The sequence below is a fragment of the Aquarana catesbeiana genome, linkage group LG03, assembly GCF_042186555.1.
Source record: "Aquarana catesbeiana isolate 2022-GZ linkage group LG03, ASM4218655v1, whole genome shotgun sequence".
Classification (NCBI taxonomy): Eukaryota; Metazoa; Chordata; class Amphibia; order Anura; family Ranidae; genus Aquarana; species Aquarana catesbeiana.
Window position 1 is genome coordinate 597,854,369 of NC_133326.1, and position 22,089 is coordinate 597,876,457.

Here is a 22,089-nt window from a genome sequence, read left to right on the forward strand (position 1 = left end):
GACAGGTCAGCGAACCGCTATGAAGGTGCATTGATGATGTCATATCAGTGACATTACTGCTGGGCCAGGGACTTCAAGTATCAGTATGCCATACAAACCTTTAGGCTGGGTTTACATTGCAGCACACACTGGCTCACAGCAGGAGTCCAGTGCGTCTCCATTCACAGTTTCAGGTCTGATTTCAGACCCAATTTTTGGCTGAATTTCGGAACCTGAAGCGGACCAAAAGACGCACAGGACTCCTGTGCAGTTCGCAATGGAGCCGCTGTGGAGATGTGGGAACCGGCTCTATAGAGAGCCGGTCACAATCTCCTGCTATGCGAATTGGTTGCGGGGAAACCCACATCCAATTCGCATAGGTGTGAACCCAGCCTTAAACTGCTTTGGACAGCATGGTGTGTGCTGACAACAGGAAGACCAACAGAGATGCCATGCCTTGGCATGGCTGACCATAGTTCATTTCCATAAGTCCTATGGTATGTTGATAACACCATTACTGCATTGCTAAGCAGTGGATGAATATTAGCACTTTATTGGCCCGAGGAAATTGTTGCACGGTTAGCACTTTCAAGGACTAGTTATTGGCCCAACAATGATACATGTCACTTCATGAACTCATTTTTAATTATTCATGTGTAAAGATTGGATATTGCATGTACATTGAATTACTGCATTGCCATATACCCCCATCAAATCATTCTCTGTAGCTATTACCTTTTGTGCCACCACCCCATCCCTTTAGAATGTAAGCTCTACGAGCAGGGCCCTCCTGTACCTTTTGTATTGAACTGTACTGTAATTGTGTTGTCCCCCCTATACATTGTAAAGCGCTGCGTAAACTGTTGGTGTTATATAAATCGCGTATAATAATAATAATATAGCACTGGAAGTGGATTGCACTTTCAAGGATTGACTTGTGGCATGACTGTTATATGTGGATAGTTATATATTTGAGTTTCTTGGTATTTTTTCACTTTATAGATTGTATTTGACACTTAAATGTATTATATGGTGGTAGACAACGCTGGATTTTTCACATTTTAATTTTTAAAGGATCACACCTTTTCTCCATAGCAGCAGTCTAATCACAGATTATATAGTATTACACACCACAGTGTGGGGAACCTATAACACATAGTGGATGAGTATCGTCACCCTACTACACAAAGCATATTAGAAAGCGGTGTGGCTGGTTAGATCTCCAGCTCCAGATTCAGTAGCTGAACAGCCCATGCGTAGAATAATGACACATGCAGATACAAGTGCCTTATATACATTTTTTTAAATTAGGGGTTACATATACTTTTTCTGGCTATAAATCTGGATTAACTAATCAACTCATATTAATGAACAAATATGTGTGTATGTATATGAAAGCAAAGACTGTGTTACAGTAGGTCATTGGTTCTTTCTTAACTAAATCTATCTATGATATAATACAGTCTTTGTCATAAGCAATATAAAGACATGGTACCTTACACACATAATGGAAGGGTTTTTCTTCCTCTTGTACCACGGATTCCATAAAGGTTTACCAGGTCAGTGAATCTGTGTTCGCTTCAGGCAGCCAAATGAGTTAAAGGAAAGTTTAAAAAAATAATTTATTTTCTGCTCAGTTGAACACACAAGCTCAATGGTCTGTGAAACTTTAGTAAATTACACTCTATCAGACTTACAGTATCTAATGAGCCATAAAACAATGAGATAAGTGTTGTAGCCCATAGCAACCAATCAGAATACTTCTCGCAGTAACTAAAGTGTTTGTAGACCCCATTTTTTTTTTCAGTATGTTTCATATCATATCCCACTATAAGCAAATTTTTTTGTAAATGTGTTGCAAAGTTTCTTCCTAGGAGATCCTGCCAGTGACAGCACTTCCTGTTACAAGTCACTGCCTCACAACACGCACGGCCAGTGGTATAAATTTTGCGGCAGCCACAACATGTGTACTACTCCTTCTGGCCGCTATATTAAAGCGATATTAAAGCTTTGTTTTTTAAAAAAACAAACATGTTATACTTTGCTGCTCTGTGTAGTGGTTTTGCAGCGCAGCCCAAATCTTCCTCTTCGCGGGTCCCACGCTGACACTCCTGTCTCCTCCCTCCTGCTGGGTACCCCCACAGCAAGCAGCTTGCTATGGGGGCACCCAAGCAAGCATGCTCCTGAGCTGTGGCTCTGTGTGTTCTTTCACACATGAAGCCATGGTTTGACCCCACCCCCTCTGTCTGTCTCTGTCTGATTGGCTCACTGGCTGTGATTGAAAGCAGCGGGAGCCAATGGCTCCCACTGCTGACAAAAGCTAATCAGGAGTGCGAGTCCCCAGAGAGGCAAGGCTCTCGTAGACATCGCTGGATTGAGAGGGGGCTCAGGTAAGTATTAGGGGGGGTGGGGGGGCTGCTGCACACATAAGTTTTTTTTACCTTCATGCATAGAATGCATGAAGGTAAAAAACCTTGTGCCTTTACAACCACTTTAAATTAAGATGGGTGGTCAGTGAATGATAAAACTATGACTCAACCACCTATTTTTACTGCCACTCAGCCGTAAGTGTACACAAAACCTTATAGTAGCCCCGTAGCCAGGCTGTGAACATTAAACAATGTACCTATTCTTGAGCAGTAAAATAGCTTTAAAAGAAGCCTTTACTCTCCTTTGTAGCAACAGGCACCATGGAGAAGTTCATCCTTAAGGTATACAAGAGATCCAGTGGACTTCTGAAAGCTGGGACTCTGTTTCTTGACCTCTTCTCAGCCTTGTGTTTACATTAGACCAGCCTTCCTCATCCAGGGTTCTGTGGAATCCTGGGGTTCCTCCAAAGGTTGCTAGGTGTTCATTCAGCAATGAACAATTTCTGCCTCTCAGATAAGTATTTATGATCTTTGTATCTATCTATAAGGGTGGCATTCTCCCCAGTGACCACAAGTGTATTATTCCACAAGAGTATTCTTTCCAGTGACCATCACACTAGTGTACCGTGAGCTGTAGATACAGTAAACATCAGCAGGGGTTCCCTGAGTTGGGAAAATTATTTCAAGGGTTCCTCCATGGTAAAAAGATTGAGAAAGGTACATTAGAGTTTAGAAGGGTGGTAGGCTGCCACTGTTGGGAGGGAAAAACAAATTAAAGTGTGTGTAGGAATAGTGATGTACTCGCAGTTCTCAGTAAAACTGTCAGCTGTAAATAAAGGAGATAAGCCCATGAGGTGACATGTACATCACTGGACTTAGCCCATAGTAAGCCAGCATGTTTTAAAAATTAACCTTCACTGACCTCTGTGAAGATTAAAGCTGAACTCCAGGAATTCAGCCACTTTCTTAAGCATTTTTACTGTTTTTGAGAATACAGTTAGGTCCATATATATTTGGACACAGGCACAATTTTCATACTTTTGTATCTGTATGCCACCAGAATAAAATTAAACAATCCAAATTAATTTGAAGTGCAGACTTTCAGCTTTAATTCAAGGGGTTTAACATAAATATCAAGTACAAATTTTAGGAACTGCAACCATTTTATACACAGTCCCCCTATTTTCAGGGGCTCAAATGTAATTGAACAAATGAATATAATCATAAATAAAATGTTCATTTTTAATATTTTGTTGGTTATCCTTTACTGGCAATGACTGCCTGAAGTCTGGAACCCAAGGACATTACCAAAGACTTGATTTCTTCCTTTCTGATGCTTTACCAGGCTCTAACTGCAGCTGTCTTCAGTTGCCTTCAGCAAGTGAAATGCATGCTCAGTTGGGTTGAGATCAGGTGATTGACTCGGCCATCGCAGAAAATTCAACTTCTTTTCCTTCAAAAGCTCCTGGGTTACTTTTGCAGTGTGTTTTGGATCATTGTCCATCTGTACTGTGAAGCGCTGTCCAATCAACTTTGCTGCATTTGGCTTTATCTGGACTGACAGCATATCTCTAAACACTGCAGAATTCATTCAGCTGCTTCTGTCTTCTGTCACATCATCAATAAACACCAATGACCCAGTGCCACTGGAAGCCATGCATGCCCATGCCATCACACTGCCTCTACCATGTTTTACAGATGACATGTGCTTTGGATCATGAGCTGTTCCAAGTCTTCACCACACTTTTTCCTTCCCGTCATTCTGGTACAGATTAATCTTAGTTTCATCCATCCAAAGAATGCTTTTGCAGAACTGGTCTGGCTTTTTTAGATGTTTTTTGTCAAGGTCTAATCTGGCTTTTCTATTCTTCAGGCTTATGAATGGCTTGCACCTTGTGGTGAACCCTCTATATTTGCTCTTGTGAAGTCTTCTTTTGATTGTAGACTTTGACAATATACGCCCACCTCCTGGAGAGTGGCCTTCACTTGTCTGGATGTTGTGAATGGATTTTTCTTTACCATAGAGAGGATCCTGTGATTATCCACCACTGTTGTCTTCTGTTGACTTCCAAGCCTTTTTATGTTGCTGAGCTCACCAGTACATTCTTCTTTCCTCAGCATGTACCAAACTGTTGATTTGGCCACGCCCAATGTTGTTGCTATCTCTCTGATGGATTTGTTTAATTTTTGAAGACTTATGCCGCGTACACATGATCGCACATTCCAACAACAAAATCCGTGTTTTTTTTCCGACGGATGTTGGCTCAAACTTGTCTTGCATACACACGGTCACACAATCTTGTCAGAAATTCCGAATGTCAAGAACGCGGTGACGTACGACGAGCCGAGAAAATTGAAGTTCAATAGCCAGTGCTGCTCTTCTGCTTGATTACGAGCATGCGTGGAATTTTGTGCGTCGGAATTGTGTACACACGATCGGAATTTCCGATTTTGTTGTCGGAAAATTTTGAGATCCAGATCACAAATTTTGTTTGTTGGAAATTCTGACAGAAAATGTCCGATGGAGCCTACACGGGGTCGGAATTTCCGACAACAAGCTCCCATCGAACATTTGTTGTCGGAAATTCTGACCGTGTGTACGCGGTATTACAGTGGATGGTTTCACTTGCCTGGACAGCTCCTTTGAACGCATGATGTAGATTCACAGCAATAGATTCCAAATGCAAATACCACACTTAGAATCAACTCCAGACCTTTTACCTGCTTAATTGATGAAGAAATGACGAAGGAGTAGCCCACACCTGGCCATGAAACAGCTTTTGATTCAATTGTCCAATTACTTTTGACCCCTTGGAAAAGGGGATATTGCTATTCTTAAGAGCTGTAATTCCTCAACACTTCCTCTGATTTGGATGTACATACCCTCAAATTAAACCTGATAGTGTGCACTTTCAGACCATATCCATTAGATAACTATAGCTTGAATACGTTTTGGTAAATAACTGAAAAAAATTAAAATTGTGCCTGTGTCCAAATATTAATGGACCTAACTGTATATAAATAATTCAATGATCATAGCCTGACCACAGTTCTTTTTTAAAGGCACACCCAAGACTGATGTTTCTGTTTTGCATTATTGCTGATAAGGTAAAGTTGTTCTAAACTCAAAATGTATTTGACCTTAAAGCAATCCATGCATTAAGGTAAAAAACGTCCCACTACCCGTTCTACTCCCATCCCTAAACACTTACCTGGCTCTTCTCCCCGCTCCAGAACTGTCCCCAGCTGCGCACTACTCCTCTTATTTCCTGGTCTCACAGGAAACACTAATCACATCTGTGCGGGTGGTGCCGCTACAGGACCTGCTCAAATACCTGCAGTTGAAATCACCCACACAGAGAAATGCGGGACCCATGGTCGGGTGCCATTAATCCTAATGGCACGTCACCCGCACTGGAAATCACACCCGCAGTGGAAACCTCGGTTCCTGTGAGGGCTGCAATTTCAAAAATAGTGCAGGGACTTCTTTCCTGCGTGTCACAGCAGCCTATTCAAATTAATAGGCACTTGTGTCCGTGCAAACTGTGGCCCGCACAGCTGTATAGGTGTGAACCTAGCCTGAGAGGAAGGGGAGTCATTGGCTCCTACTGCCGTCAGTCAAACTCCCGTGAGGAGGGAGCGGGGGCGTGGCTTACCATTGCTGTTTGTGTCTATGGATTTACACAGCCAAGCTCAGAAGCCATCTGGCTTGCTGAGGAGGTACCTGGAGGAGGGAGGAGGGAGGAGGGAGGAGCAGACAGTGCCAGCAGTGAAGTGCCAAAGAGTAGGTAAGTGTAACATTGTTTTTATTTAGCACAAAAATATCTTAAAAGCATCCTGTTTTTTCCATCCCCCAGAGACTCCCAAAGGTGAGATTTTTGTGCCAGATGACCAGGCCACACAGCAGGAGGTAAATGGTGACTATGGTCCACATGGGTCCATCACAGACGGCAGTCGCTGCTTACCTCCTGCTGTGCAGCCATGCCCGCTCCCAGCTCCTCGGCCTGGCTGACCGACTACTTCATCCTATCAGCAGAGCAGGGGGCGGGAGAATCTGCAGATCAGAATGGAGAGCTCCTCCTGCCCCCTGCCCTGCTGATAGGATAACATCGGGCAGGGAAGCTAGGAGAGGACATACAAATTGATAACAGCCTCTGCCCTGCCAAAGGTAGGAGTCCTGTGCAGGGGAGGGAGAGATTGGAATGGGGAAGTCTGATGTTATTGGGGAAAAAAGGGGGGGTTGGCAGAAGAGTGCAGGGGCATTGTGATGGAGGAGGCTGTGATTGCTAGGGGCACTGTAATATAAAGGCGACTGCACTATAAAGAGGCACTGTGATCATTACAGTGCCCCTTTACAGTGCAATCCCTTTACATCACAGCCCCCTTTGCATTACAGTGTCCCCTTTACAGAGCTGTCCCCTTTATATTACAGTGCACCCTTTACAGAGCAGTCCCCTTTACATTACTGTAAAGGGGCACTGTGATGTAAAGGGGCCTGCACTGTAAAAGGGCACTGTAATGTAAAGGGGGGCTGTGATGTGAAGGAGAACTGAGGACACTGTGGGACTGCTTTAAAGGGGGAACTGTGATGTAAAGGGGTACTGTGGACACTGATATAAAGGAGGACTGTGCTGTAAAGGGGGGGGGGTTGGTGTGAAGGGGGCTGAGGACAGACTCCATGAATATCCTGTCTCCCGACCCATCCACCACATACCATCCTTTCGGGCCTGTGAAAATTGGCTGCCATGGAACTGGTCCCTGGTGCCAAAAAGGTTGGGGACCACTGATCTAACTTATACAGCCATGACTAAGCCAAATAATGATGTTGTGCTGCCCTCTGTGAGTTCTTTACTATGTATAATACATAAGGTAAGACATATTTATGCTGCAACACCTTTGTTATAGAAAATCTCACAAGCAGTGTCTTCAAAAGATGTAAGAAGCGGAATCACCATTCAGCTCACATTCCATGAAATACCTGTCCTGAGTAAAGTTGATCTATAAATCTGTCATGACTGAACTTACGCAATAATGCGCATATTTCGTCTTTAATTATCATAATTAGGGCTCATACACACAGATGTAATGTTTTTATGCAGAATCTTGCTGCAAAAAAAGTTTTCCGAGCACATGTAATATTTGTGCGTATGCATTATATGGACCATATGGACCACTGCCACTGCTCTTAACCAGCATGTAAATGTAGCGCTACCCCCGTAGGGACCACAAGTGTATTTGGTCGTCACCTACCCTGTACAGCCAGGCACAAACCTTTTCCATTCACTTCAGAGACAAGAAGCATTCCTTGCAGCTTTGTTTGTTTATGTCATTTTTTTATTAGGGGAATTGAACTTGGATAGGGAAGGGTAGATACAGGATGCCCATTTGATCAGTAGAACTCTTTAGGGACTTGTACCATATACATCCATTATATACACAGTTTCCTCTTCTACCTCCAGCACAGACTTGCTTGCAGAACAACAACTCCCAGGACCAGCTAGAACAAGTTTCAGGTTCAACACAGTCTCAGCTGAATCTGGATGAATGCCCTTTGCAGGCAGGGACCTCGGGCACCTATGGTGTAGCAAGAATGGAAGTCTTTGGTGCTAGCTGTCCTATCTGTGGCTACTGCTCCCAGTACCACCTCTTCAGGCACTGCCAGCCCTCCTGGCTGCAGCTGCCCTTTTTCCTGTCCATGCCACCACAGTCCTCCTGACGGGCTTTACATCCATCCCAGACTGTTCCATCCCAGCAGTGTTAATTTTGGCAGCAAATTTCGATTTAGTTTTAGTCTTAGGACTAAAATGGCATTTTAGTTTTAGTCCATTTTAGTCTTCAGCAATTGTTTTAGTTTTAGTCTTATTTAGTCGACTAAAATCTCCAGTACATTTTAATTGACTAAATCTAATGGGTGTAGTTAAATTGTAATACATTATTTAAGCAGTTCTCTACAATTTCCAAACTCATTATATACCGCTGGAATGAAAAATCTAATATGTTATTATTTATGGTATTGAGGTATGAACATGCACTACAGACCCGTGTTAATTTTGACGTCAAATTTCAATTTAGTTTTAGTCTTAAATGACATTTTTAGTCCCATTCTAGTCTTTTGACTAAAATGCCATTTTAGTTTTAGTCGTATTTTAGTCTTCTCAATTGTTTTCGTTTTAGTCGTATTTTAGTCGACTAAAATGGTATTAAGTTATTCAACTAAAATGTTTTAGTCGATTTTAGTCGACGAAATTGACACTTCATCTTGGTCCTCTCCGGTATGCCTCCCAGTCCTCCTGACTGTGTATCACTCACCAGCCCTCTTGGCTATTCCTCCTGGAGACTTGCCTGGCAGTGTTCTCTCACTGTCCTCTCCTAGCTCCCGTGCCATCTGGCCAGGACACCTCTGTGTGTCTAGAAGAGGGTCCTGTCTGCACCCGAGCCCAGGCCCAATTTCACCCCCCACCCCCCCAGACTGGGAGGCTCCATCAAAGACCAAGCCAGTCAAAGCTGAAATTTACCTACACTAATAACAAAAATCCTAGCACTCTAGCAACACAGCTAGGGGATGCTACATAAATGTCAACAGTGTGTAGCCAGCAGCAGCAGCACCACCACTGATAACTTATGTTTGATGTTTGCAATTTTCTATGAATAACTCATTTACAGAAAGAATCTTCCTAATTGGGTCACAGGCAGCAATAAAAACCTGACATGTGTTCTTTATTTCTCTTCTCTCTATAGAAAACTCAAACTTAAAAAAAACACCTTTCATTACTCTCAACCTCTTACAAATCCCCTAATTTCTTTTAAATCTGCTGTAATCCAACTTCCTCATATAAGGTGACACTGTTCCCTCTCCATGGACCCACTGTATGAAGGAACATAGCCACCCTCTCTTGCTCCCTCCTGAGATGGATTATGGACTATGGGATTTGTAGTGTGCATAGAGCAGTACACATGACTGCATCTAACATGCACTGCTCAATCCAAACAAATGGAAGAGAGGGGAAAAGGAGAGGTTCGAGAACTCATGGAGGACATTACCAGGTGCTTGACTAGAGACAGGGAGCAATTTACATAGAAAGCACTGTGCTGCAGTGCTTTCTATGTCTCCAGTGGACTGAATGGGTAAACACTACCTCACCTCCATCCACCTGGAGGAACCAACAAGCAGAAGGAGCTCAAGAGACTTGATAGTTGGCAGCATTGGGGCTGGAATCATGGGAGATGAAATTCAGGGAATAAACTTTACTAGGAGAGTTAATGGACCATTGTACTACAATACCCAATGCAAGAGAGGGAGCTGCCTTTGCACAGGCTGAATACGGAAGGATTTGCTCTTTGCTACAAGCAGACTGAGGTGTGCACATCGCTGCTTCTGTGTGCACATCAACTCACTACACGCCTGTTGCCATGGGATTGGAGGATTTGAGGATTGGAGCCATTCTAGGCAGACCCAGAAGTGAGCTGACATCTAAATAGTGGGACCCCTGTTGCTGTATCACTGGGACTGGTAAGAGGACACTGCTGCCATTAACCTAATGCTGCTAGCAGATACTGAGCACATAGGAACTATTATTTACCCACATGCAGAAAATACTGGGACTGTACTCATGTGCACCTCCATAAAGACTGGGCCCCGACTCTAGCCAGCTGAAGAACTAGGGCTAAAGACTGCTCACTCAGATAGCTGCTTCACAAGAATTTTTGCCTGTTGTCCATAGTAAGAGGTACCTTTTTAGGGAGTCTTAAATTTCATTGCTGTCATTCATATAGAGTGCACTCTAAAGTGGTTATAGCCTACTGTTTACAGAGGAGTTATCACAGGATTGATTATCATTGTTGTTACTGTTTTCTAATGCCATCACTTATTGCTAATTTTGTGGATTAGCAGGTTTACTCTAATTTAGCTGCATAGATCTCCATTCTATGTTGCTGTAGCCTAGTGAACATATTGTCTAGTGAACTATGATTGACCTAATCCTTTACTTACTCATTATTGTGCATACTGCTATTTATTGCAACCCATGACAATATATTGGATTCATTTACCACTAACCAGTCTGATGTTTGTTTTTTGATACTGAACCTTAGTTGTCTATATTCGTGCTCCCAGTAGAAGTGCAGTATCCATTAGCTTATCCTGGTGTGTCAGTGGGGCTCAGGTTGTTCTCAGTGTCAAGGCAGAAGAACGGAGAACCAAATCTATGGCTCTTGGGGGGTTGCGCTACACAGAAAGGTAGAAAAACAAAGTAGGAAACATGAAAAAAAGATCACTTGCTCATTAAGTAGTTGATTTGTATGGATTATTTTTGGAGAATAGGGATATTGTTTAGTGTCTCTTTAAAATGTTAAAATGTACATAAGAATTAAATTACTGGGTTTACGTATTCTTTAATTTTTATGTATAAAAAAAAAACTTTTAATATAACATATGTGGTGGGGGCAAGGTGATACAACATACCTCCCAACATTTTGAGATGGGAATGAGGGACACCTACTAGCAAATGTATGTAGGCATAGGACATGCCCCCTTCCACTCCCCCTTAAATGAGAATTAACCAAAAAAATGTTGATTAAATCCACAAGGGCTTTTTTTACCATTACTATTTCTTTATATTGGCTTTTAAAATTTACAATTGCAGCAATTTAGAAACTGAATGAAAGGTTTAGCACTGTTTGAAAGATAAAAAGTGCATTTTATATACAACTATAAAGATCAGACCAAAATGAGGGACAAATGAGGAGGAAAGAGGGACAGAGGACAGGGACAGTTGGGAGCTATGAATACAATCACCATAAATGGTGCAAGATGTCATTCTATTTAGAAGAATAAATCTTTATTTGAAGAGTTTAAAGCGGACCTTCAGTAATTTTTTCATCTTTTCATCTATTAAATCTTCTGCCCTCATTGTTTTAACTTTGGATAGTAAAACATTTTTTTTTTTTTGCCAGTAAATAACTTATACAGCCCACTTCCTCTTTCTTGTCTTAGCCTAGGCTTATGATATCATGCACAACTCTCTCTCTAACTCTCATGAGAGTTTGCCAGAAAGGGAGGGGGGTGAGTCATAGGAGGGCCAATGAGAGCTGCAGGGCTGCAGAGATGGAGGTGTGCCTCTGTGTGTCTGTGTAAATCCAGGAAGTGGACAGACAGCAGCTTCAGCTGCCCACAGTTAAAATGGTTGCAGCCAGACTTAGTGGAGGGAAATTTCTGCAGCATATTTGGTACAGAATCAAAGTATATATAAAATAATTTGCAAAGTGGTTGGAGGGAAGCTTCAGAATGGCAAAGATGGTTTTATTACAAATTATATGAGCAGACTGCAGTTCCTTTAAGTATTACATTTGTGGTCAAAACAGCTGGAGAAGTCTCTGTGGCTACTAAACATTAGAGCATTGACTAGAAAATTTGGCTCCTACATGCAACTACATATACAAATAAGGTTTAGATGCAAATATAAATATATATTCATTCATTCTATCCTACTCACTCTTTGTATAATATCACATAATGTTTTTGCCATTGTCTTACTATTCCCACTCTCTCATTTTTTAGAGTATTTATTACTTACTTAGAGTATTTACTTTTACTGTTACTGTACTATGAATATGTTTGGCCTGACACTGTTTGTCACTTTCTCTTTGTTCTTGCTTATTATTGTCTTCATTAATGCTTTAACTATGCATATTTCTTTGTATGATTTGTAAAACTGCATTCTAAATTTCCTATGTTTTGAAAAACTTCTTCATAAAAACAAAATTATAAAAAATATATAAATATATAATATTTTTTTCAATAAATAAAATGAGAACAAAGCATCTACCCTTTATTAGAGAGTACACCTCTACTATTACAAAAGTGTAGAAAATTGGGAGAACCTATATTTCATATATGTATCAGTCTTCCAGTGCAACCTAGAAGCAGGAATCTGACATTCACTTCTGGGCAACAGATACTTTCCTTTATTTAAAGTATGATGGCATTAGTACATAAATCAATTCTCCTCAAGCAAGCTCAAAGTCTAGCATCACAATCAGCAATTTTAAGTCAATTATTAGTTATTTGGAAGTCAAATAACTACTAGTAGAACTTTGAATTGTGGTAGGAAACCCAAGTAGACAGACCAAACAAACTCCATGCAGATAGGGTCCAAGATGAGATTTCACCTAGGGACCAAAAGCTGCAAAACCTGTGCTTCTCTTTAAAATTGCCATTTAATATTAAATACTAATAATGGTAGGTTGCTTTGTCAGTGATTTTATTCTAAACAGTGATAAGTAAACTATACTGTTATTTTAATAAGGTTGGAACCACAGTGACCCATTAGTGTAGCTGCACCCATATGATGGCCCCCTTATGGTGGTCGTATGTGGTTCGATTTTATTTTCCAATCAATGTGCAATTTTATCAAAATAAATCAAATTGGCAATAAATTGATTAGGAATAACTTCCCTTCCAATCAATGAGGACTCAATTTAAATCTGACTTAATCAAACTGAGTCGATCAGCCAGGGAAGGTAATGATTGATCAGTGGGACAGAGATGCTTTGGTATTTCAATATATTATGAAATTGCATGTTGAAAACGGGAATGTAATTGATAACCTACAATCGTACTTTCTATACATTGATCAAAATGAATATGCATTTCCCCATGTGTAGCATATCGTTTAAATGGGTTGCCAACTATACTGTATATTGATTATTAGACATGTGCACACTGAAATATTTCATTTTGGAATTTCATTTTCGTCCGAAAAATAAATGTATTTAGTTACTCCCGAAATTTGTTTTTATTTATTTCATTTTTCGTTAAAAATTGCATTCGTCTGAAAATCCAAATTTGGGGCGAATCTGTCATTGAAGGCTTATGCTGTCTGTCGAATGTTCAAAGAAGATTCAACGGAGCAGCTAAACTGTACGACGCCGTATAGTTTAACTGCTCCGTCGAATCTTCTTAGAACTTTCAACAGACACCATAAGCCAAAGTACGTGTGTACTTAGTTCTAGCTATTTTACTGCTCCTCCTCTTTGGTTACAATCAGCCAATAACATTCATCATCATTATTTTTATTTATCTTTTCTCCCCTACGTCAAATCTTTTCTCTCTATGTCGAATCTTTTCTCCCCTACGTCGAATCTTTTCTCTCTATGTAGGATAACCTTGGACTAATAGAGTTAAGGTTAGGCACATTCGACCACAGGTTTGATGGACACAGATTGTTATTGTCATCATCATGTTGAATCTTCTATCTATATCGAACTGTTGTAGCAACGAAAATGAAAATAAAGCATTTGTTTATGTCAGATCTTTCGTTTTTCGGATTCTGCACTTTCGTTATCGTTTGTTAAAACGATAACGAAAATACCTGAAATTCGGACAAAAATGCATTCGGACGAAAACGAATGCACATGTCTATTGATTATTCATATCAGCATCATTTATAAATGCCAGTATGGCCACCATTAGATTGCAAGTTTGTTTGCATGGCCGATGCACAGTTTTTGTTGTTGTAAAATAAATAGGTCAAATAAATAAACTGAACCATCTAATGATAAGAAAAAAATGAAATTTTCCAGTACTTTTGGTTAGTGATATTTATTGACTATTAAAGGAAAAATAAGTATAAGAAATTGAGAAATGAAAAATGTTTGTTTTGTTCAGAACAACCCGATTCAGATGTACAGTACTTATTTCATAGTTGGTCTAAGTAAAAAATAATACACATCAAGGTTTGCCTTTCATTGGCAAAAACTCACTCTGTTCTAGAGGAAGAAGATTACAGGAGGAGGATGAGAAAGAATGGTCCAAGGAGGATGGAGATGAAACGGTTAATACAAAAGAGGCTTTTTTTTTTTCCTGGAGACTCTGATAAGAGGGTTGGGAGGAGAGAGGAGACACTGCTCAGTGTTGCTATTGTCACACATTCACAGATTTGCAGCATCCCTGCTCAACTCCGTCTCAAGTCAAGATGCAGGTAAGAGAGGGGGTGACAGTGTATGGGGCAGGGGTCCACTACTTATCTTTTTAGCTGGAGATGTATATTGCTTACAGTGTCTTCCGTTTCCTCGGTCTGCCTCTTGTCCTGGGCTTCTTTGCCTGCTCTTTCCTTTTCTTCTCACTTTCATTTCCCTCTAGAATTGTACTTTTTTTTTTGGCAATCAATATCTGTCCCATTCTCCTTCCCCTTGTGCATAAACCGGGGAAGAAAACCATGGTCAATGTGAAATTAATACCGCTTCCTGCGGGCTTAATTCATTAAATGCATTCCCATTGAATCCATTCTGTGAAGATCAGAGGGATGCAGATTGCCTTCAGTCAGCAGCTGTGCTGCTCCTCGCTGAATTGTCCCTTGCTATGACTTACAGTAACATCACGTTCTACTGTATACACAAAATGAGTGAAAAGGAATTACAAAAAAAAAAAAAAAATGAGTGAGGAGATCTGTTACTTGATCTTTAGGAACCCTGGAAATCATACCGTGCTAATTTCTGTTGTTGGGTGTATGTTTTACCATTAGTCAATAAAAACATTCATTGGGAAAGGTTAACGAAATCCTGGCTTGTGACATGTCATTGCCAAGTTTTTTATTTTATTGCAACAACTAACCATTTCCAAATTACACTTTTGTTTCTCAGGGTTTGTCTACCATTTTGTCCTAAATTTGTCTGCAGTTGACTATAGGATGTCCTTATAGACAATAGTCTGTTCACTTGCAATCTGAACACTTTTCAATTAAAAAAAAGGCTGATTTACCAAAGGAATAAAGGATGTTCACCTAGCATAGTGAATGTTTACTTTGTAAAGTGAAGGTTTGTGAATTAGAATGAAGCTGTGTTCACTTTGAGTACCCAGTCACGTGTGACAGAAACTTAAAACAGGTTTCTTTATTAGCCCAACTGTGAATTCAAAGTGAACACAGCTCACTAGCATTCAACATGTTTAGGTGTCTCTTTATGAAACTGTGAACAGCAAGGATCCCGAGTATCGCTACTGATCTCAGCTCATAAACGGTTTATGAAACAGAGATAATTGGGGGAGAACATGTTTGAACATGTTCTCCTGCCGATGATCTCCGCACACTGAGAATCCTCATTGACTGACACAGAAACGGCCAGTTTATGAAGCTGCGATCTCAGCACTTCACTGGCCATCTGAGTCAGAATTCTTCCTCCGCGATTCACCAGCTCAGAGGTGGAGAATGGGGGAGTGAAGAGAGAATCTGGGGGGATCTGAGGGGGAAGGAGGAAGATTTTTAATTTTTTTCAACCTCGTTCAGACCCCCCAAGACAGTAACCATGTTCCCCTGTCATATTCATGTCTATCTATATATATATATATATATATATATATATATATATATATAAAATGGGGGTTATTTACGAAAGGCAAATCCACTTTGCACTACAAGTGCAAACTACAATTGCAAAGTGCACTTAAATTGCACTGAAAGTGCACTTGGAAGTGCAGTCGCTGTAAATCTGAGGGGTAGATCTGAAATGAGGGGAAGCTCTGCTGATTTTATCATCCAATCATGTGCAAGCTAAAATGCAGTTTTTATTTTCCTTGCAGGTCCCCCTTGGATCTACAGTGACTGCACTTCCAAGTGCACTTTCAGTGCACTTTCAAGTGCACTTTGCACTTGCAGTTTGCACTTGTAGTGCAAAGTGGCTTTGCCTTTCGTAAATAACCCCCAATGTGTGTGTATATACATGTATATATATATAATGTGTGTGTATGTATATATATGATGTAGGGGGACTATTTATTTTATTAACATAAATAGTCGATCTACAAAGCTTCATAAACTGGCAATCAGAGGAGAATGATCACCTCTGAGAATGCCGGAGAATGAAGGAGTGAATATATTTCACTGCTTCATAAACGGAAACCTTAATGAGATACAGTACACAAAATAATGTATATCCATCCGTTATAATTTAATGCAAAAAAAAAAATTCCTCTGCCCACGGGACTCCCCCTCACTGGCCTACCTTTACACAGGCTACCCCACTTCAGTCTATCATGAATGCTGCTGCCAGATTCATACACCTCACTAACCAATCCGTGACTGCTGCCCTTCTCTGCCAATCTCTTCATTGGCTTCTACTACCTTATCATATAACATTCAAAATACTAACCATAACATATAAGGTCATCCACAACATTGCCCCCAGGTACATCACCAACCTCATCTGCAGATATTGTCCAAATCATCCTCTCCGCTCCTCCCAGGACCTCCTGCTCTCTAGCTCCCTTGTTACTTCCTCCCATGCTTCCCTCCAGGACTTCTCCAGAGCCTCTCCCATCCTCTGCAACTCCCTGCCCCAGTATGCCCAGTCAGCTCCTACCCTGTCTGCCTTTAGGAAGTCCTTGAAAACTCACTTATTCAGGGAATCCTACCCCACCTCCACCTAAGAATTGTACTTGAGTCCCCTCCATCAGATCATCCCCCGCAGCTATTACCTTTTGTATCACCTCCCCCTCCCTTTAGATTGTAAGCTCCATGAGCAGGGCCCTCCTATTCCTTCAGTATTGAACTGTATTGTAATTGTACTGCCCCTATTTTTATTGTAAAGCGCTACGTAAACTGTTGGTGCTAAATAATTCTGTATAATAATAATAATAAAAATAAGGTATGCCAGCAACAGAAGGACAAAAAAATAACCTTTTATTAGGAAGCAAACAATGAATGAAATATCTTGTAACAAATGTAGAAAATAAATTAATTAAAAATGAGAAACTGATTTATATTTTGGTAATATTCTAAACATACAAGGTAGTGTCATAACAAATTCATAGTTACAATTCCACATCTATCCCATGTTGTTGCTTATAAAGATACGTTAACATAAATCCAGTGGACATAAGGACGCATCACAAATCTCAACTCATTTTGTGAATATTAATTCACTTCATCAGAAGCGGATGCTTCTGACAGAATACCTATAAAGTAGAAACAATAAATTAAATTGTAAGGTAGTAATGAGATTGCATATGTGTTTGCCCAAAGGGTTGATATCAGCCCATAGTGCCAACTATTAAAGAAACATGTCAACCCAAAGTGGCAGCTATTAAAAAACATACTTACAAATCAGCTTCAGATAAAAATAACAGTACTTCATGGTGGAAATGACCAAGGAAGTCTGTCCTGGGAGCTGTGGGGGGACCCTAGAACCCAACATTCACTAACACACACTTTGCAAAGTAAAAATGCCACACAGATGTGGAGCCACATTTTGATTCCACAAATACTTTATCAAAAGGAAAAAAGCACACCACGGCACCAAGGGCTGTAACAAATTTTACGGTGAAACAAGGAGAAAGTGGAGTAACTTTTTAAATGGACATGGTGTCATGTTTAACAGACTGTATTAGAGCCTAGTATATAAATGTGTATGCGTGTATCAGCGAGCAAAGAAAAACAAGTTTTCTAGCAGTGCAAGTCGTTTCCTGTTCAAATAATTAACCGCAATCAAATTATAAGCAGCGCCAAGTGTGAATGAAAACCCCTGATCTGCCACTGACCTCTCCGTATATTATCTCTGTGTGTATCTGATTACTGGGGAGCTCCTGAAGAGAGAATTACTGTGCGTCATAACATGCAGCAGGAAGCAAATTGGGGATTTTCATTGAAAATTCAAAATCTTTAAAAGGGATTTTTGAAGTACATAACCCCATACCGATCTCCTGATTTTTGACTGGTAAGGATCTGCCTGTTTAAAGTGTATGTCCAGCCAAAGTTTTGGATAGAGCGGTGAAGATTAGAACCCTTGTAAAGTTCTTACTGCTTTTTGGGGCTTCATTAGAGAGTCTTCCAATCATTTACTGTCACAATGACAATGGTTCCAACAAACAGGAAGTGAGGGAGAGATCTCCAACAGCAACACAGACAGAAATAAAAATTCTGGATCTTATTGCGAAGAATTCGTCAAACCATACTGTACAGACACCCATAGGGTGACCTTGTGCAAGGGTGGGTGCAAAATATTAGGTTGGTACCATACAAAATTCAGCAATGCAGGGGTTATATATCAGTAACTTTTTTGCTGATATGGGACTTCAGTAAATCCTACTTCAGAATCTACTTCTCTGTGTGCTGGTTTTCTCTTCATTGCTAGTTTTCTTTTATTGCTGTTTCTGTCCCTGTTCCAGATATTCAGATAACTGATGAAAATGTTCTCACCATGATAGTAAACATGGAGAAATCTCTGTTACAGAGCAGCACATTGTGGTAAGAACCTGACAGGGGTTCTAAGCCTTCCTCACTTTATCCAAAATGAAACAATAGTTTTGGGTGGAATTAGGTTCCACTCACACCTTTGCATTTAATGCATGCAATGTAAAGAATTGCAAAACAATGCATAAAAAGCAATGTTATTCAACACACATTAAAAGACACAGTAAAATAGGCAAATATGTTTTTACAGATAGATGTGAACCTACCTGGCGGTATGATTATTTCATATTTTTGATGCTGAAAGCGGTACAATTATTTTGCATAGAAATTTGTCGTTTTATATTGTAGGCCTGTAATTCTTAGGAATAACTCACTTAAATCTGTCCAAACCAGAGTCTAGTAGACATCCCGGGTATGATAAAGTTTGAAACACAAATGCATAAATTATAATATAATAAATAACTATAAATAATTATACCAAATAATAATATAATAATAATAAAAATTATTCAATAATGTAATCAAATCAAAAACACTAAAATTTGCTCAGTTGCAGAATTGTCGCTGTCATTACTTTTCAGTGTTTGATGACGGATCTCCCCACAAATCACTAGCACTCAATTCTGCAAGTGTTCTAATTTATTATCGCTGTTTTCTAGCTGGTCTAAAACCACTTTTGATGTAAAGGGACAGTTTTGGTTGCTATGGACAATCTCCAGTTTCCAGGCAGAAAGAACAGTATATATAATATAAAACTGCATGCAGGGCACTGGAGAAACCACTAGGGACAAAAGGGAGGTGAAATAATTTCATACAGTAATGTAATCTAAGATTACAGTGTACTGTATATGTATTGTGTGTGTTTCACTTTTTGAATTTGGCGCCGTTCTCCGTCCCCATGCGTCACAACGCTCACAGGGAACGGAGCTCGGCTCAGTGATGAATCGAGCGGAGGACGAGCCGCTCACACTGCGGGGAGACATCGCAGGATCCAGGAGACAAGGTAAGTAAGCTCTTCCTGGATCCTGCGATGCGATCCCGAGTCTGGCTCGGGGTTACCGCTTTTGGTTCTAAAATTCCACCCCGAGCCAGACTCGGGAATACCGCCAGGGAGGTTAAAGCTCTCCCCCCCATTGCCTTTTCACCCATGCAATGTCTTTAAAGTGGTTGTAAATCTCAGATACACAATACGAACAAAGCATATCTCTTTATAGTGTGTACTTGTCTCAGTTAAGAGCCGGGGGGTGTTATTTACTAAAGGCAAATCCACTTTGCACTTGCACTGCAAGTGCACTTGGAAGTGCACTTGGAAGTGCAGTCATTGTAGATCTGAGAGGGACATGCAAGGAAAATAAAAAACAGCATTTTTGCTTGTACATGATTGGATGATAAAATCAGCAGAGCTTCCCCTCATTTCAGATCTTCCCCTCAGATTTACAGCGACTGCACTTCCAAGTGCACTTGTAGTGCAGAGTGGATTTTCCTTTAGTAAATCAACCCCTAGGTGCAATTTCTGTCTGCTGCTCTGTTCCTCTGCTATCAGCATAAATCACTCCCAATGAGTATTCCTGACACCAAGAGAAAAAAGGTGACAGAGGAGGGAGCTCAAGCTGATTGACAGTCTCAGCTCTGTCCCTGTGTGCTGTGTGAAAGAGGGCTCTCGGAGCTCTCCTCACTGAGCTCTGCAGAGTGTAACTTCAGGTCTCTGTCCCCTTTTTTCTCACACCTCAGAAAAGCTTTATAAATTCTGAATTTTGAACAGCTGTAGAAGAGAGACGACTGCAGATAAACAGGTACAATTTATGTAGGAGGATTTGTTTAATCTCTGTGTATCACCTGAGGTTTGTAACTTCATTGGGTATTTGTAAGGGTTTACAACCACTTAAAAAAAAAACTTCTTCTTGAAGCATTTTGTTACGCCCCTACATCCTCTATCTATATCTCTATGGCCATACCAACTGTTTGTCCTTGTAAAACCATCACACTGTGTATTATTATTATACAGGATTTATATAGCGCCAGTCATTGGTGTACGCAGCCTTTTGCATTAGGGTGTGCACCCCAAAGTATAAACACGTACGTGTGTGTATTTATATATATGAAATCTGTATATACATACTGTATACACACACACACACACACTTAGTAATAAAGGTAAAAAACATTTTAAAATGTATTAAAACATGAGCGGTGTTAGTAGGGCAGTGGACAATGTCAGTAGATTTTTATTTTTATTATTTTATTTTTTTAAATAATTTTTTACAATTTTTTCAAGAGGCCTGTTGGGGTGCTTTTGTGAAATATCAGCAGGGGGAATCTATGCTGCATGGGGTGATTAGCGTGTGCCCAGGCACACCTGTCACAACCCCTGCGCACGCCTATGGCGCCAGCAGTTTACGCAGCGCTTTACAACATGAGGGCAGACAGTGCACTTACAATACAAATCAATACAGGGGGGATCAGAGGGCCCTGCTCGTTAGAGCTTACAATCTAGTAGACTGACAACCCTGCTTCATAGCAGTAAATTGGCATTGCCCATATTACTCAGGCAGTGATGTGGACGTTTCTCCTCTGCAATGAAAAAGTAAAGACTCAGGACTCCGCACGTCACTTAAACATGATGTAAAAGTTTTTAAATAATAAACTTGTACTTACCTGCTTTGTGCAATGGTTTTGCACAGAGCAGCCCTGAACCTCCTCTTTAAGAATCCCCCGCTAGCACAACAGGCTCCTCCTCTTCTCAGCGCGCCACCATAGGAAGCCACTTTCTGCGGTTTTCTCCCGATCTGGGCTGTGTTTGTCCCCCATTCTCTGCTCAAAGGATTTAATTGACAGCAGCAGGAGCCAGTGGCTTCTGCTGCTGCTTCTGTGTCCTGTGAGGAGAGAGAGACCAGCGCCGCTGCACATGGACACAGTGCTGAATCAAGAGAGGACTCAGGTAAATATAAGGAGGGGTGAGAGGGCAATACTTCCACTGGGACATTTGTTTACCTCAATGCAGGGAATGCATTGAGGTAAAAAAAAATCTCTAGCTTTAGAACCACTTTAGGATTTTCTTTAAACTAACCCAAGCCCTGATTGGAGCAGAGCTATGCCCAGCGGTCAGCTTTAAAGCAAGTCTGGCAGACTGCAAACATTTTCAGTTGAATATGTCCCGCAAAAGCAGAGTTCCTTTACTTACCTTTCCAAGTGCCCATATGCCCTACCTTATCTCAGTTCCAACCCTGCAGCCTCCATCATTTTCTTCAGTGTTCAAAGCTTCTGGGAGTGTTAGATATCTGCAGTATGAATTGTCGGATACCGTCAATCCATCCATGCTGCACTCGGTAATGTCATAGAGGTCAGAGCATGGAAACACAATGCACAGTGGGGGACACAAACCTCCGACGCTCCCAGAAGTGTTGAACGCCAAAGAGACCTACAGAGGATGCAGCACTGTATGAATGTACTATATGAATGTAGAAGACATGGGCCACTGGAGAGGTGAGTATAAAATCTTTTCTTTTGTAAGACTATAATTTTGCCGTCTAGTGGTATCCAACACATAGAAAAGTGCTCAG

At 40.7% G+C, this 22,089-nt stretch overlaps 1 protein-coding gene across 1 annotated transcript in view; it reads left to right on the forward strand.

Moving 5' to 3' along the window:
* The first annotated feature begins 14,169 nt into the window (after window positions 1-14,169).
* The window catches only part of KCNIP3 (potassium voltage-gated channel interacting protein 3), a 240,095-nt gene continuing 232,175 nt past the window's right edge, over window positions 14,170-22,089 (forward strand). Inside the window, exon 1 of the mRNA XM_073622052.1 lies at window positions 14,170-14,326. Coding sequence (XP_073478153.1) covers window positions 14,321-14,326 — 6 coding nt within the window. The 5' untranslated portion in view covers window positions 14,170-14,320. The remainder of the gene's footprint in view (window positions 14,327-22,089) is intronic.